Here is a 15,538-nt window from a genome sequence, read left to right on the forward strand (position 1 = left end):
AGTAAAAGGAATTGTAACTGTAAGGGATGAAAAGAAATACTTACATGTTTATTGCTTATTGGTCTTTTTAAGAAAGCATCTCTAGAAATGTGGTCTGCTGTTCTTGCCACATCTTCCAAAAATCGATAATCTAAAAATTTCAAAATAGAAAAATAAACAAATGGCATACGCAATGGCCAGGAATCACCAATCTGCTATGCATAAGATGACTTACCACTAAGCAGATTCATTTCAGTAAACTGTTGTATGGAAACATATGCAGTTTTATCTCGAACTCCATTACATGTCAGTTCTGCTTTGTGTTTCTTTACACAGGGCAAACTGAAGAGACAAAGAGGAGGTACTTTTATACTCTGAGGTAAGAAGGGTATAGAGAGAGGTAGTAAGGTAGGAAATTACATATATACCTGCAGGAATATCGCATACAACGTGGACATCTGTACTTTGCTTCTTCTGTACCACAAGTTTCACACCTACAAAAGCCCACGAGAAACTTAATATTAATTCTACTTATTTATTCATAAACTTTAAATGGTGAGTTACTCATCACAACCAACTTACAGACATGTAGTCAGTGAATAAAGTATATGCCAGTAACCGATAAAATACTTTATAGCTGTCTAACATCCTTAGAAAATTCTTCTCTAAGAAACGGTCTCCAAATAACATTTACAATGTTGTCAGTACTACGTAATTCAAGAAGATGTATTAAATTTAAAAAAAAACATCTCACTTTTGACTTCTTTTTTCTACTGCAATCAGAGAATGGTATCATTCACTAACGTTTTAACTTGTAATTCCTGGCAATCTGCTAACAATTGTATGTGCACGCATTAATGAGAAGTCCAATCCATGAATTTAGACACTTAAAGGCACACACACCAGAAAAAGAATATAAGACCCAGTCAAATTTACAAAATGTCAGCTGCATCTTTTCTTCTCAACTCCACAGCCAACTTAGAATGAGGATTAAAATAACCTAGAAATACTATTAACCATCATCTATCTTTAATTGCTCTTCTAGGATCTTGGGATACTGAAAACCAAACTAGTTATTTTTATTTGGCCCACTGTGTTCTAACAGTTAACGGTCCCAATTTTATTTCCTATGCTGTCACATGATCACACACTGTAAGGAAATTAAATCAAAAGCAGTAAATATTCACAGAACCCATAAATTAGACAACTGAGTGACTTCAAGTGCATTTTTATCTAATTTTAACTTCTCCACTTTTTCATTGTTAGTTTTATTGGACTTTTCCTTATCTCTATCATCTCTTTAAGAATAATAGTGTGTCAAGAGCGTATTAAGTCAAACCAGAATCTGGCCCAAGGGTTTTCTGGTCCCCAGAATTTTCACTTCCTAACTTGGCCACACTGTCCACTGGACACTAACAGCCTGAAGTATTTTCACTGTATTTGTTGTCATCTGACAAAACCCTGCCTTCCCAGTTCCCCCTTCCCTCCACCACCAACAGGCAGGCTCCAGGGACCAAAATCTGCATTTATTTTTCATTATTCTACATCTGGCTGCTAGATTTCCTTCAATCTAGACAACGGAGGACTCTACAGCATTTCCCCCAATGAATTTCTCCCTGTCCTACCTGGACATGGCCAGTTTCCGCTTGAAGCCCACTGGGGGATTTATGTGAGGTTCTTCTTTCATCTTTGTATCATCCATCACTTCTTCTTTTGGAAAATACTTCTCTTCTTTTACACACATCTCATCCACCATTTCCTCCTTTTTTATGTTCTGACCAACAAACACCTCCTCTTTTATCTCCATGGTAGCTTTCTTCTCTTCCTTCACATCTAGCCAGTCCATTACCTCTTCCTTCACCTTCACTTTCTCTTCCTTTACATCTGTTTCGTTCACCTTCTCTTCTTTTACCACAAAACTATTCATCTCTTGCTTCACTTCCAAAGTGCCTGGTTTCTCCTCTTTCACCTTAGGTCCATCCTCTACCTCCTGCTTTACCCATCGGCCATCGAGCGTCCCTTCTTCCATTTCTGACCAGTCCGTAACTTCTTGCTTCACAACCGTTAGGTCCACTCGCATTTCCTCTACCCTTTGCCCAGTTCCTTCTCTATCCTCTGTCTTCCCCATTCCTGTCAATCCGTTCCCCGCCTCTACACGGCCGGCCTCGGTCTCGGCTGTGCCCCCGACTCTCTCCCTACCGGACTTGAGCCGTAGCCGCGACCCCTCCGCTCCACTCGGCAGACCTCCTCCCAACGTCTCTTCATTTTCAACAGCAATATTCATCAGCTCACGACCCTTGGCCTTTGCGGCCGCTCTGTCCTTCAATGAGGCTTGTCCACGCCAAAAGGAATGAATTGAGAGCCGGAACACCGAAAACCACCCACGTGTGAGCCCGAAAGCCGCTAGCAGCAAACGCCGGCCTGGTGCTTCCGTCCGAATCGTCGTAAAGCAACGCTTCCGTGCCTCTCCACTTCACGACTCTTAAAGCCCTTTACGGCTCTGCGGCGGTTGGGCCAAGAGCCTCAGAGAGAATCCGAGTGAGGCCACGCCCACTATGATTCCTCTTCTGAGGCGGGGCTTCGCCAAACCCATCCCCTGGGGGGAGGCAGCCTCCGCCCTCTTTCCCCGCCCCCCTCATCTGTGCGAGGCCGTACTTTTCCGTACAGAGCAGGGGTGTCAGGCGGAGAAGACCAGTGTAAAACCCTGACAGTTTGGGGATGGTAAGACCCACCCTGATCTGCATTAAGGATGCATCTTGTATGAAAATGGAAGAAATAGCTAATGCCACGCCTCTGCAAGCTTCATTCTTCACCTGTACTCTGGAGACGACTGCATTACAAATCTTAGTATTATTGTGAAGATTAAATGGAATCATGCGTGGAAATAAGCTAATAGTTACTGAAATAAACTCAACATATGGTGGCTAGTGTTACAGGGTATCCTGAGAGGTTTCAGATAGGAAAGAAGAAATTAACTTTTATTCCTTCAATTCTGTAACAGTGCACAACACAGCCAGTTTCCCATTCCCAGAATCCTACAGGATTTTCTCTTTAAGACTATCTAGATCTAGATATCTCCCTACTTAAAGACTGGGCCAGAAGGTCAATCCCTGAGAACAGATCTAAAAAATACACACACACACACACACAAAACAAAAAACAGGGGCGCCTGGCTGGCACAGTCAGTGGAGCATGGGACCATTGATCTCAGGGTGGTAAATTCAAATCCCACATTGGGTGTAGAGATTCTTTAAAAATAAAATCCTAAAACAAAACCCACAGTTACTTTTCAAAATTATTATTATTACATACACTATTATGTATATTAGGAATCATCACATCATGTCTGCGAGGTGTTTTTCTCATTGTATAAGGAGACTTCATAGGAGATATGGTTTTCTTGCTGCATAAGGAGACTTCAAAGAAATGACTTCTCACCTGTAGGCTGCTTTGTATTACCTCCTCAATGCAGGGCATTTCGCTGTATTACTCATTGGCAAGTTGGTCAGGAAATGAGAATTTTGATTGGGTGAGCAGAGGAAGGGAGGGAGGGAGATAATTTTGAAACCTAGTTGGGGCACCAGGGATTAAGCAGTGCTGGAAGGATCACTGAAGTAAATTGGGAAAGTTTAGTAAAATATTCTTGATGGGTAGTGAGAAAGAAGTTTCCAGAGGAATCATATGGATAGTCTCTTTCAGAGATACTTAGAGGTGCTAGATGCCCATGGAGTCAAAGAAAGCCTGACTGGATTTTCAGACTAGATTACATATTTACACTGGGGAAAGCGGAAATGACAGGAAGAATCCCTGTGGTTTTTGCTAAAGATAAGATTTGTGAGATGGGAGCAACAAAAAGGAGTGTTGATCCTCAAGAAAATAAAACCATCTGGATTTCCATTTAAGAACACAAAGAAAGTTCTGGAACTACAGATTAGACACCAGACACATAAAGACTTTGTAAGATTTTAAAACTTTTGTCCCTACATTTGTTCTTCTTATGATCTGTGTGTTTTTTTCACAGTCACTGGAGGAAAAATTATTACGCAAGTAAGGCTCTTCAGTAGCATCCCAGCTAATCAGTTACTTAAGTTAAACAATCAATGCTGTGGGACTGGAGTTTTAATGGAAATATCAGAGATTGTGGTGGTATTGTTGAACGGTAGTTTGAAGGAAAAGTGACACTTGGGTGGTCCTGAAGGCGAGAACTTTGGGTTGTTGGAGTATAGAGCATGGTATTGTATGCAAGGCTGGAGACAAGACAGGGACAGAGAAAGGGAGGCAGAAGTTATATGGAACTGTCACTGAATTCTTATCCAGTTCCTCAAACTCCTTTCCCTCCTTTTTCCACCTCACTGAAATAGTGGGACCAGCCCAGCTTCTTCACTTTAGGATTATATCTTCTTGCTGTACTATCACTTCTGTTTCCTGCCTCTGTGCCAGGCATCACCTTGCAGCTCCCCTAACCACTTTGGGAACTGGCCCTTTGCCAAAATCATAGTTGCGTTCATTTTAACAGCCAGAAACCTGGGAGTGCTTTCTAGGAAAGCCTTTTAGCTGTGACTGAAGTGTCATGAAAAAGTATATATTAAGGATGGTTAAAATCATTTCAGTGGCCCAGCAGACACTTTGTGTAGTCAACTGTATGGCTGACTGCAGAAGGAGGATTAGAAGGGCCTTTCCTGACCCTTCCATGGACAAGTAAGAAAACAAAGAGTCAGAGAAATAAAATGATTTGCTCAAGATTACGTGGCTATTAGTGGCAGCACTGAAACAGAAAATTAACATTCTGGTCAGAGCCTAAGATAAAGGCCAGCAAGTGGAATTTCAGCTATGTCCACCCAAGAGGCAGGAACCAGAAAGACTGGAAGCCTGAGTTTTATTTTGTATGGCTATGCGTTGTGATGTGTTGCAGGTTGGGCATTTCAGAAACAAATGCCGATGGGAGTTATTAGGAATCAATACTGGTGAAAAGAAAGGAGAGCAAGCAGAATTGGCCAGAGGAAGCATTCAAATTGTGATACAGGTCTGACAAGCCTTGGTGAACTTGACGCGCAGCTCAGAGAAAGCATCTCTCTTTAGAGTGGCCCACTTCAGGCAGAACTGCCTCATACTTTATATCTTGCCCCACTCAGTCATCTGATACAGTCTGCCCCAGAAAGGGCATGACCGTGGGCAAGAGGCCTCTCTGCAGCTAGAGCTGACAGCTGGACTGCACTCTGTCTGGGTGGCACATCTCCATGGCTACGAGGGTGTGAATGTGTGCCTCTGTGGCCACATGGCCTCTTGTCACTGAATTGGCTTCATTCTTCTTTCTTTGAAGGCACATTGTCTCTCTTCTCCATGTAACTTGCTAAAAAATACAGCCACTCCACAACTCCAAGACTTGTATATCCTCAGTGCATAAAATCATGGAGACTCTTGTCTAATTACAAATATCTGGGGGAAAAAATCTGATTGGATCAGCCAATTAAGGGAGGTAGGGGAAAGCACTGGGTTTAAATCTCCTTTGCCAGTAGCTATGTGACCATTCCAAGTCTCAGTGAATATATTTATGAAATAGAGATATTTATACTTATTTCACAGAGCTTTTGAGAATTAAATGAGACAATGTATGTGCAAGAGCTTTGTAAACAGTAAAGCATCCTACAAATATGAGTATTATTTTCTTCATCCTACTATTAATTTTGGAAGTCCTGCTGATGATAGCTTTGTTTAATTGTTTTCTCTTTCAGATCACGGAGGACAAAGTTGAGGTAATCAAATTCCTGGTTCTTGGCATATTTTTCTCATGCGTGACAACCCTCTCCTTAATATTGTCACTATTTGTACATCCCTACTGTCATTACCCTGCCCTTCACTCTTATACATTTGATATGGCTCCCTATATATACATATGTCTTTGTGAAATACATCGTATTGTTTTATCATATGCATCTTTTTAACAGCTTCTCTGAAGTATAATTCACATGAAATAAAATACACTTATTATAAACATACAATTCAATAATTTTAATTTTAAATTTTATAGTTGTGCAACCATCACCCAAATCCAGTTTTAGAGCATTTCCATGTGCCCCCCCCAACCCCAAATTTCCTTTTTCCCATTTGCAGTGAATCCCTGTTCCCTTCTCCAGCCCCAGGCAACCATTGATGTACTTTCCCTCCCCATAGATTTGCCCTTCCTGGAAATTTCATATGAAATAATACAACATGTGGTCTTTTGAGCCTGGCCTCTTTCATTTTGCATAAAGTTTTTGAGGTCCATCCATGTTGTAGCATGTATCAGTATTTTATTCCTTTTTTAAAAATGTTTTACTTATTTTTGAGAGAGCACAAGTGGAGAAGGGCAGAGAGAGAGAGAGGGACAGAGGATCTGAAGTGGGCTCTGCACTGACAGCAGCAAGCCTGATGTGGGGCTTGAACTCACAATCCATGATACCATGACCTGAACCAAAGTCAGACGCTCAACTGACTGAGCCACTCAGGTGCCCCAGTAGTTTATTCCTTTTTATTGCTGAATAATATTCCATTGTATGGATATATCACATTTTGTTCATTCATCAATTGATGAGCATTTGGATTGTTTCTAGGTTTGGTATATACACACACACACACACACACATACAGTCTCATTTCTCTTGAGTAGATACCTGGGAGTGGAATTTCTAGGCCATATGGCAAGTTTATGTTTAATTTTTTTAAGTTTATTTATTTATTTTTGAGAGTGAGAGGCAGAGAGAGAGGGAGACAGAGAATCCCAAGCAGGTTCCACACTGTCAGTGCAGAGCCTGATGTGGGGCTTGGGCTCATGAACCTTGAGATCATGGCCTGAGCCAAAATCAAGAGTTGGATGCTTAACCAACTGAGCCACCCAGGCTCCCTTATGTTTAATTTTTAAGAAATGGTCAAACTGTTTTCCAAAATAGCTATGCCATTTTACATTCCTACTGGCATTGTATGAGGGTTCCAGTTCCTCTCCATCTTTGCCGACACTTGGTGTTTCTTGTCGGTCTTTTTGATTATAGTTGTATAGTCGTATCTCACTATGAATTTAATTTGAATTTCTTTTATAACTAATGATGTTGAGCATTTTTTCATGTGCTTACTGGCCATTTCTCTGTCTGGATTAGTGAAATATTTATTGAAATCTTTTGCCTATTTTTAATTGAGTTATTTTTTATTATCAAATTATAGTAGTTCTTCATATATTATAGATAAAAATCTTGGGTAGATAGCTACCAAGATATTCCTTAATGATATAAAACTTTCCCAAATTATCCAGGATTGGTCTGTGTTACCGACAGCATACAGAAGTATATTGTGGTGCTCCTGAGACTAGGTTTGAAAAATGGCTGTGGTTACTCTTTCAGGCAATTGCTCTCTTTCCCACTTCACTCTGGGGAAAGCAAGCTATCACGTTCTGAATTGCCCTACCAGGAGGGCTCATGTAACAGTGAAGTGAAGTGTCCCTCCAAACTTCATATGTTGAAACCCTAACTCCTATTACCTCAAAGTGTGGCTGTATTTGGAGATAAGTCCATTAGAAAGGTGATTGACTTAAACTGAGGCCATTCAGGTGGAACCTAATTCAGTATGACTGGTGTATATCTAGAAGGGGAAATTTGGACACAAAACGATCGGGGATATATGCACACAGAGAAAAGACCATGTGAAGACACAGCAAGAAGGAGGTCATCTACAAAGACAGGCCTCAGAAGAAACCAAACCGCCAACACTTGATCCTGGACTGCCAGCCTGCAGTACTATTAGAAAATAAGTTTCTGGGGGCGCCTGGGTGGCGCAGTCGGTTAAGCGTCCGACTTCAGCCAGGTCACGATCTCACGGTCCGTGAGTTCGAGCCCCGCGTCGGGCTCTGGGCTGATGGCTCAGAGCCTGGAGCCTGTTTCCGATTCTGTGTCTCCCTCTCTCTCTGCCCCTCCCCCGTTCATGCTCTGTCTCTCTCTGTCCCAAAAATAAAATAAAACGTGGAGAAAATAAGTTTCTGGGGGCACCTGGGTGGCTCAGTTGGTTAAGTGTCCAACTTCAACACAGGTCATGATCTCAGTTTTTGAGTTTGAGCTCAGTGTCAGGCTCTGTGCTGACAGCTCGAAGCCTGGAGCTTGTTTCAGATTCTGTGTCTCCCTCTCTCCGTCTCTGCCCCTCCCCTTCTTGTGCTCTGTCTCTGTCTGTCTGTCTGTCTCTCTCTCTCTCAAAAATAAACATTAAAAAAAAAGTAAGTTTACGTTATTTAAGCCATACAGTTTGTCCGATATTCTTACAGCAGCCCCAGCAACAACCAGCAAGGAACTGAGGCCTGCTAACAGCCATGTGAGTGAGCTCAGAAGCAGATTCTCTAGTTCTAGTCGAGTCTTGACATGGCTGTAGCTCTGGCCAACAGTTGCGCCGATTCCTCACATTCAGAAAATTGTGTGACATAATAAATATTTAATGGATTAAACTGCTAAGTTTCGGGGCAGTTGCTACACGGCAATAGATAATACCGAGTCCTTGTATGGTTTGCAAATGTATTCTGCCAGTATATGGCTTGTTTTTAATTTTCCTAATTTTGTCTTTTAAAAGAGCATAAGTTTTACATTTTAATGAAGTCTAGTTTATCAATTCTTTAAATGAATTCTGCTTTTTGTGTCATACTAATAAATTTTTGGCTTGCCCAACATCCCAAAGATTTTCTCCTATATTTTTTAAAAGCTTTATAGTTTTAGCTCTTACCTTTAGATTTATAATCCATTTTGAGTTTTTTTATAGTGCAAATTAATTGATTTATTTTTCGCAATTCTCTTCTGATCCAAGCACCATTTGTTGGAAAGGCCATCCTTCCCCTTTGAATTGCCTTGATATTTTGTCAAAAATAGGTGGCCACAAATGTAAGGATTTATTTCTGGACTTTCTATTCTGTTTCATTGATGTATATGCCTATCTTTGTACCAATACCACAAACTTCCTTGACTACTGCAATTTTTTGTTTAGTTTTAAAACTGGGTAATTAAGTCCTCCTACATTGGTTCTTTTTCAAAATTGTGTTGGTAAGGATTGTATAAGAGATAGAAGTGTTGAATTCCCGTGTTGTACACCTGAAACTAATGTAACATTGTGTGCCCACTATACTCAAAATATATATTTAAAAAAATTTTTTTAAACGTTTTTTATTTATTTTTGAGACAGAGAGAGACAGAGCATGAACAGGGGAGGGGCAGAGAGAGAGGGAGACACAGAATCGGAAGCAGGCTCCAGGCTCTGGGCTTATGGCGGGGCTCGAACTCACGGACCGCGAGATCGTGACCTGAGCCGAAGTCGGACGCTTAACCGACTGAGCCACCCAGGCGCCCCAAAATATATATTTTTTAAATGTGTCGGTGTTTTTTTTAAATGTGTTGGTATTTCGCATGTCCATATAAATGTCAGGATGAGTTTATCAATTTCTACATAAGAATTTGCTGGAATTTTGACAGGGATTGGGTGGACTATGTAGATCAGTTGGAGACGATTAGCATTTTAACAATGGTGTGTCTTACAGTCCATGAAAATGGAATGTCACTCATTCATTTAATGTCACTTAACAATGTCATTGTCAGATTGTCTTTTAATTTTTTTAAGACAAGCTGATATTTTATTTAGGAGATCTCATATATGTTTATGACAGATGTTTGTCTGTAGCTCTCTCTTCTTGTAATGTTGTCAGGTTTTGTTATCAGGGTTCTTTATGCTTTCTGGGAGAGTTCCCTAACTAATTTCTACCTTGCTGATTTGTTATTTGATCGTATCCAATCTTAGTCCATCCACTAAGTTCATTTCAATCACCGTATTTTTCACAAATATGTATAAAATGTATACAGCAGTTTGTCCAGCTTATTATTGCTTCATATTGCTAATATTCTCCCTTATCTCTTTGGACATTACTCATTCAAATTTCTTACTTAAAAAAAATCCATTAATTCTGCTCTGCTAGTACAAATTTTCCAGTTTTCTAAGAAATTTTGGATTATACTCCTCAGATACATTAATATTTTCCCCTGTGATCTCATATTCACTTGGGAATATCAGCAACTTCAACTGTAATTCATACTTGAAAGGGAGGCTCAAAATCCTGAGACTTGGATTATGATCCTGATTTTTTTTCCAGGTGGCGGGTAAGGAGGAGAGTGGGTAGAAAGCTTCTGGTGTTACAGCCAGGGCCCCATTAGAAAGAATCTGTTCATCCATGAGGAGAATATGCCCCTCAGTCCATCTCCCAGTACGCCTGCATTTGCCATTGCTCTCAAGAGCTACTGTGTTCTGTGGTATTACCCAGAACCCGGGGTAGAAGGAAGAGAACCTGTTGCAACCCAACCTGTACGTATAGTTATCAGCTTCCCTGATGTTATGCCACTTCCATTGGCAGGTGTTCAGCTGGCCCTGCTGTGTTATGCCCATCTCGAGTTGGGGTGGGCTGTGATCCACCTAGGGTAATGTGGGTAGACAAGAGCACACCCAGAGATACTATTCCTCTCTTTCTTCTACCCCTGTTCCATCTCCATTAGTGTCCATCTATGACTCTAGGCCTTTCTTTCCCCACTGCAAAGGGTCCCAACTCACTTTCCTCTTCTACAGGTTTCTCAGAATTTCTGAGGAGGCTCCAAGATTCATTAGCACCCTCTCACTTATATAACATCTTCAGGATTAGACTTGGGAACTCTAGGAGATAATAGTGTTATTGATTTGCTATCTTTTCAGGAGCTGGATTTCTCAGATAGAACTTTAAAAAATAGGGATGATAGTAACTTTCTGAAATGACTTCAAAGGTGTCCCAAACACCCTTCTTATGGGCTTCCCATGATATTACTCAGTTTTTTCCAGGATGTAAGATGTTTCATTATATTCACAAAGGTTTCGTTATATTCACAACTTTGAGGCAATGCAGCAATTCCCACATACTTTTCCATGGACTGTTGTATCAGCATCAAATATGGTGTGCTTGATAAACAAATTTCTGGGTCTTTCTGTAGAGGTACTTAAAATGGAGTACCTTTTTAAGTACTGGCTGGAAAGTCTTTTAACTACTGTCTCTGTGTATACTTACGATGTGTAGTCATGTTTGGGAACCAGTGGGTGAAGGCATTACAGTTACATTGTCCAACATGAGAGCCACTAGCCACAGTGGCTACGAGCACTTGGAATGTGGTTAATCAAATTGAGATTTCCTGTAAGTATAAAATGTTCACTGGATTTCAAAGATTCAGTACATTAAAAAAAAATGTTAAAATATCTCAATAACGTTTTTATATTGACTACATGTTGCAATAAAAATATTTTAGATATATTGGTTATGTATACTATATTATTAAAATTAATTTTACCTGTTTTATCTTTTTTTTTTACTTTTTTAAATGTGGCTATTAGAATATTTTAAATTACATGTGTGGCTCGTGTATTTCTATTGGACAGTGCTGTACTAGAAGAGGTTGTTAGAATTCAAATTCCAATTAGGTGAGATTTAGATAATGTAAATATTCAAGAATTAGCTAAGTGTGGTAGTTCATTTGTTAATTCAGTCAATAAATATGTGTCTCTTCTTTGTTCAACCTGCAAGCCTGAGCATCTTTGCAAATCATAAGTTTGATGCTAACTCCTCAAAATGCTTTAATGTTTAACTTGCTCTTAGGATAAAGAACTAAAGCTTTATTATGGCCTTGCAAAGATCCCTCATAATCTGACCCATATCTTCTCTTCAACCTCATCTCTAATTACCCATCCTTCAGCCAGCAAAAGTAGGCCTGGCTTTCCTAAGGGAGCATTCATTAGGCACTCCTTCTTCTCTCTGCTGGACCTAAGTCACAGTTTGTGTGTGTGTGTGTGTGTGTGTGTGTGTGTGTGTGTGTGTTTCTTTCAAAGCACTTGTTTCACATTGTAATAATATATTCATGAATATTGTCATTTGCTTAGCATCAGTTTCTCTGCTAGATGGTAAGCTCATCAAGCACAGGGACCTTGCTTTTTTGCTCAGTTTGAATTGCCAACTCAGAGCATAGTCTCTGGTTCACATTATGCAATAAAACATGAAGACATCAAGGATGTGAACACCTATTTGCATCATACGCTGTGCCATTCTGGGTGATTATAAGCATTAACATCTATACACTGCCTTTAGGGAGGTCACCATCTAGTGAAGGGAGACAGGCATGGGAAGAGCAATAACAACCCCAGTGAAGCAAGTGTAGAAGACAGAATATGACCTAAAGGGGAAGCAGCATGCATTCCTTTATGGGGAAAGTTAGGAAAGTTTTCCCAAGGAAAACTAACTTGAAGAAAGAATAGGAGGTGGCCAGGAGGACAAGGAGGAGAACTTACCAGGCACAGGAATGAAAACATGTAGTGTCTTCAGGGAACATTAGATAAGTTAGGTATGGCTGGAATGTATTGACTCTGATGAATAAAGAAGGTGAACAGGATGACAGGTAATAAAAGGCCCAGTCACTGTGGCCTTCTATGCCTTCAGAAAAGGCCTTGAATTTCTTTATTCCATAGGTGATCAGGAGCCAGATTCATTTCCTCAGCTTGGGTTCTAAGATTGGGACACAGAAGTAGGTGATCAGAGAAGAAACCATAGGTTAGTTCTGGGTATGATCATTCTATAGTGGGGGAGCATGACATACTGTGATTTGTATGGGCCTATTATTACAGCACAGATGATTTGTTTCCAAAGAATTGGCTGCATCTATTATTGGCAAAGGCACTATTTGGATGAAACAAATAAATCATGATTCAGGAGGTTCAATCATAATTGATGAGCCTTTAGAAGGATCCAACAATTGGGTCATTACTATTAGAGGAATCCAGGACCTAATACAGAAGGCATAACTATTTGTAGCAGAGAAGTATGTGGAATAGCTTTCTAAAAAGATTTTAGAAAAAAAAACTGTAAAAAAATTTTTATTATGTATTTATTTTAAATTTATTTTCTTTTAAACACCTGAACCCAGAAGGCAGCAAGTTTTACCAGCCAGAACAATACTTAGTTATAAAACAACACTAAATAAAGTCTGATTGTTTTAATTTCTAAATTCCAACTATGAAACCAAAAACATTTTGATATCTAGTAATTAAGTTTTGTTCAAATTTTTTAATTTTTTCATTGTAGGAAGACAAAAACTATAGTATTTTTCTATGGTGTACTGAATTGTGTAGGAAATATTTGGGAACAATTAAAAATTATTTTAACTGAATCTTTTATACCGTGTCTGGGCATTTGTTTTGGTAGTTAATGGCTTACCCTCTTTTACAAATTGAACTGTTCCAGTGAGAAAAATTGAATGTAATATCAATAAAGTACAAATTAAGTTTTTATATTCTAATAGTTGAGAGAAATTTTTATCCCTTCATGAAGAATTTTTTTTTTCATGAAACTGGATTTCCAGTGTTTGCTTGAAGAAATTAGAAATTTTTTGAATTTCAACTCTAAATTTGTCCTAAACTCGATACCTAATAAAATCGAATTATTTTTAATGGCTTGTTACTGAGATTACTTTGCACTTATGTGCAGTCCTAAAATTCCACTGCTGGGTACAGCTGAGATGATAACTCAGATTCCCCACCGGTCGCTCTTCTCTAGAGGTGCCATTTTTCTAATTTAGCTTTGAATTATACCAGGACTCTGAATCCAAAACCCCCAAATTGCATAATTGTGTACCCAGGATGAGGTGACAATGACTTAATCATACCTTCAGAGCCAATTACTATGTAGGTCATGTTGAAAAAGTTATGCTTGAATAGGGCAGGGCACAATACATTGAAGGCTTAGCTTACATTTATTTCTGAAGCTATAAAAACTGCTAGTCTTGTATGGGAGGATCAAACTTAACATTTTAGTCAGAAAATGAGTTATGCTGAGGTGCCTGCTGCCAAACCCCATGTTTCTACTTCTCAGGCCATTTCTGTGCCACTAGCAACATTCCTTCTCTTTGTTTATTGTAGTCATCAAATAATAAAAACTTATTTGCTACAGAAAGAACTACTTATATGTTTCATTCCAGGCAAAAATCAGGGATAGATCTAGGTTTTGTGAAGCCTAAGGCTCATATAATTTAGGGTCCTCTCTACGGAAAACAACTAAAAATTACTATACTATCCGCAAACTTTACAAACATAAATGCCCATGTGAAGACATTTTGAAGGCCACTTTGGGACCCTAAAACTTAAATTTATTAGCTTCATGGTAACTTTGCCTCTATAAAAGCATATTTTAGGTGACCTTGAAAGAAGCAGGAGAAGATGACATATTACATATGGGGAAAAACAGTATGAATGATGACTTCTCAACACAAACAGTAGAGGCCAGAGACATTAGATTGACACATCCCAAACTGCAGAAAAAAAATGCAACAAAGAATTTTATCTTTAGGTAGACAAAACACTCTTTAAAGAAAAAAAAAAAACTTCAAATAAGCAAACCCCAAACTGGTAGCATTTTTCAACAAAAATGATGACATTATAGGACAGTAGAGGCATCCTTAGAAAGAAAATGCCTGACAATCTGGACTTCTATACCCAGTGAAATTGTCCTACAGACAAAATTGTTTTTAGACAAACAGAAAACAGAGAACTTGTTAAAGAAATACTTGGGGTGCCTGGATGGCTCAGTTGGTTAAGCGTCCGACTTTGGCTCAGGTCATGATCTCACAGTTTGTGAGTTTGAGCCCCACGTTGGGCTCTGTGCTGACAGCTCAGAGCCTGGAGCCTGCTTCAGAATGTGACTCCCTCTCTTTCTCTCCTACTCATGCTCTGTCCCTCCCCTACTCATGCTCTCTCTCTGTCTCTCAAAAAATAAATAAAGTTAAAAAAATTAAAAAAAAAAAAAAGAAATACTTAAGGGAGTTCTCCAGAAGGAAAATTCAAGGAATAAAGGAAGAAAAGTACAAGAGCGTATAAGTAGGTAAATAAAACGAAGTAAGTATTGTCAGTTTAAAATATCAGAAAATAAAAATATCCTGTAGGATTCTAAATATGTGCACAATTAAAATAACTGACAATAACACTCCAAAATGTCTGAGAGATAGATGGAATTAAAGTTTTATAATATCTGTGAGTTGTCTGGAAAATACTAATTTATGTAACCTCATTTTACCAATCCAAAGGAGGGCAAGAAAGAAGGAAAAAAGAAACAAATTAAACAGATGAGACAAATACAAAAGAATAGTAAAATACCAGGTTTCAATGCAAATATAACAGTAATTACATTAACTAAACAGACTAAATACTCTAATTAAAAGTCTAAAATTCTCTGTATGGATCCTGAGAAACTTAACAGGAACCCATGGGGGAGGGGAAGGAAAAAAAAAAAAAAAGAGGTTAGAGTGGGAGAGAGCCAAAGCATAAGAGACTGTTAAAAACTGAGAACAAACTGAGGGTTGATGGGGGGTGGGAGGGAGGGGAGGGTGGGTGATGGGTATTGAGGAGGGCACCTTTTGGGATGAGCACTGGGTGTTGTATGGAAACCAATTTGTCAATAAATTTCATATATATATATATATATATATATAAAATAAATAAATAAAATCTTAAAAAA

The 15,538-nt window shown here is 39.1% G+C and overlaps 1 protein-coding gene across 3 annotated transcripts in view; it reads right to left on the reverse strand.

Annotated features, from left to right (window-relative positions):
- The window catches only part of ZNHIT6 (zinc finger HIT-type containing 6), a 105,064-nt gene extending 102,639 nt beyond the window's left edge, over nucleotides 1-2,425 (reverse strand). For all 3 annotated transcript variants that reach the window (XM_030326091.2, XM_030326089.2, XM_030326090.2), the window contains exons 1-4: nucleotides 1,605-2,425; nucleotides 408-473; nucleotides 215-321; nucleotides 45-130 (exon numbers count right to left, since the gene is read on the reverse strand). In XM_030326091.2, the coding sequence (XP_030181951.1) occupies nucleotides 45-130; nucleotides 215-321; nucleotides 408-473; nucleotides 1,605-2,263 (918 nt within the window). In that variant the 5' untranslated portion in view covers nucleotides 2,264-2,425. The remainder of the gene's footprint in view (nucleotides 1-44; nucleotides 131-214; nucleotides 322-407; nucleotides 474-1,604) is intronic.
- Nucleotides 2,426-15,538: the final 13,113 nt, after the last annotated feature.

Source organism: Lynx canadensis, chromosome C1, assembly GCF_007474595.2.
Source record: "Lynx canadensis isolate LIC74 chromosome C1, mLynCan4.pri.v2, whole genome shotgun sequence".
In the NCBI taxonomy this organism is placed as follows: Eukaryota; Metazoa; Chordata; class Mammalia; order Carnivora; family Felidae; genus Lynx; species Lynx canadensis.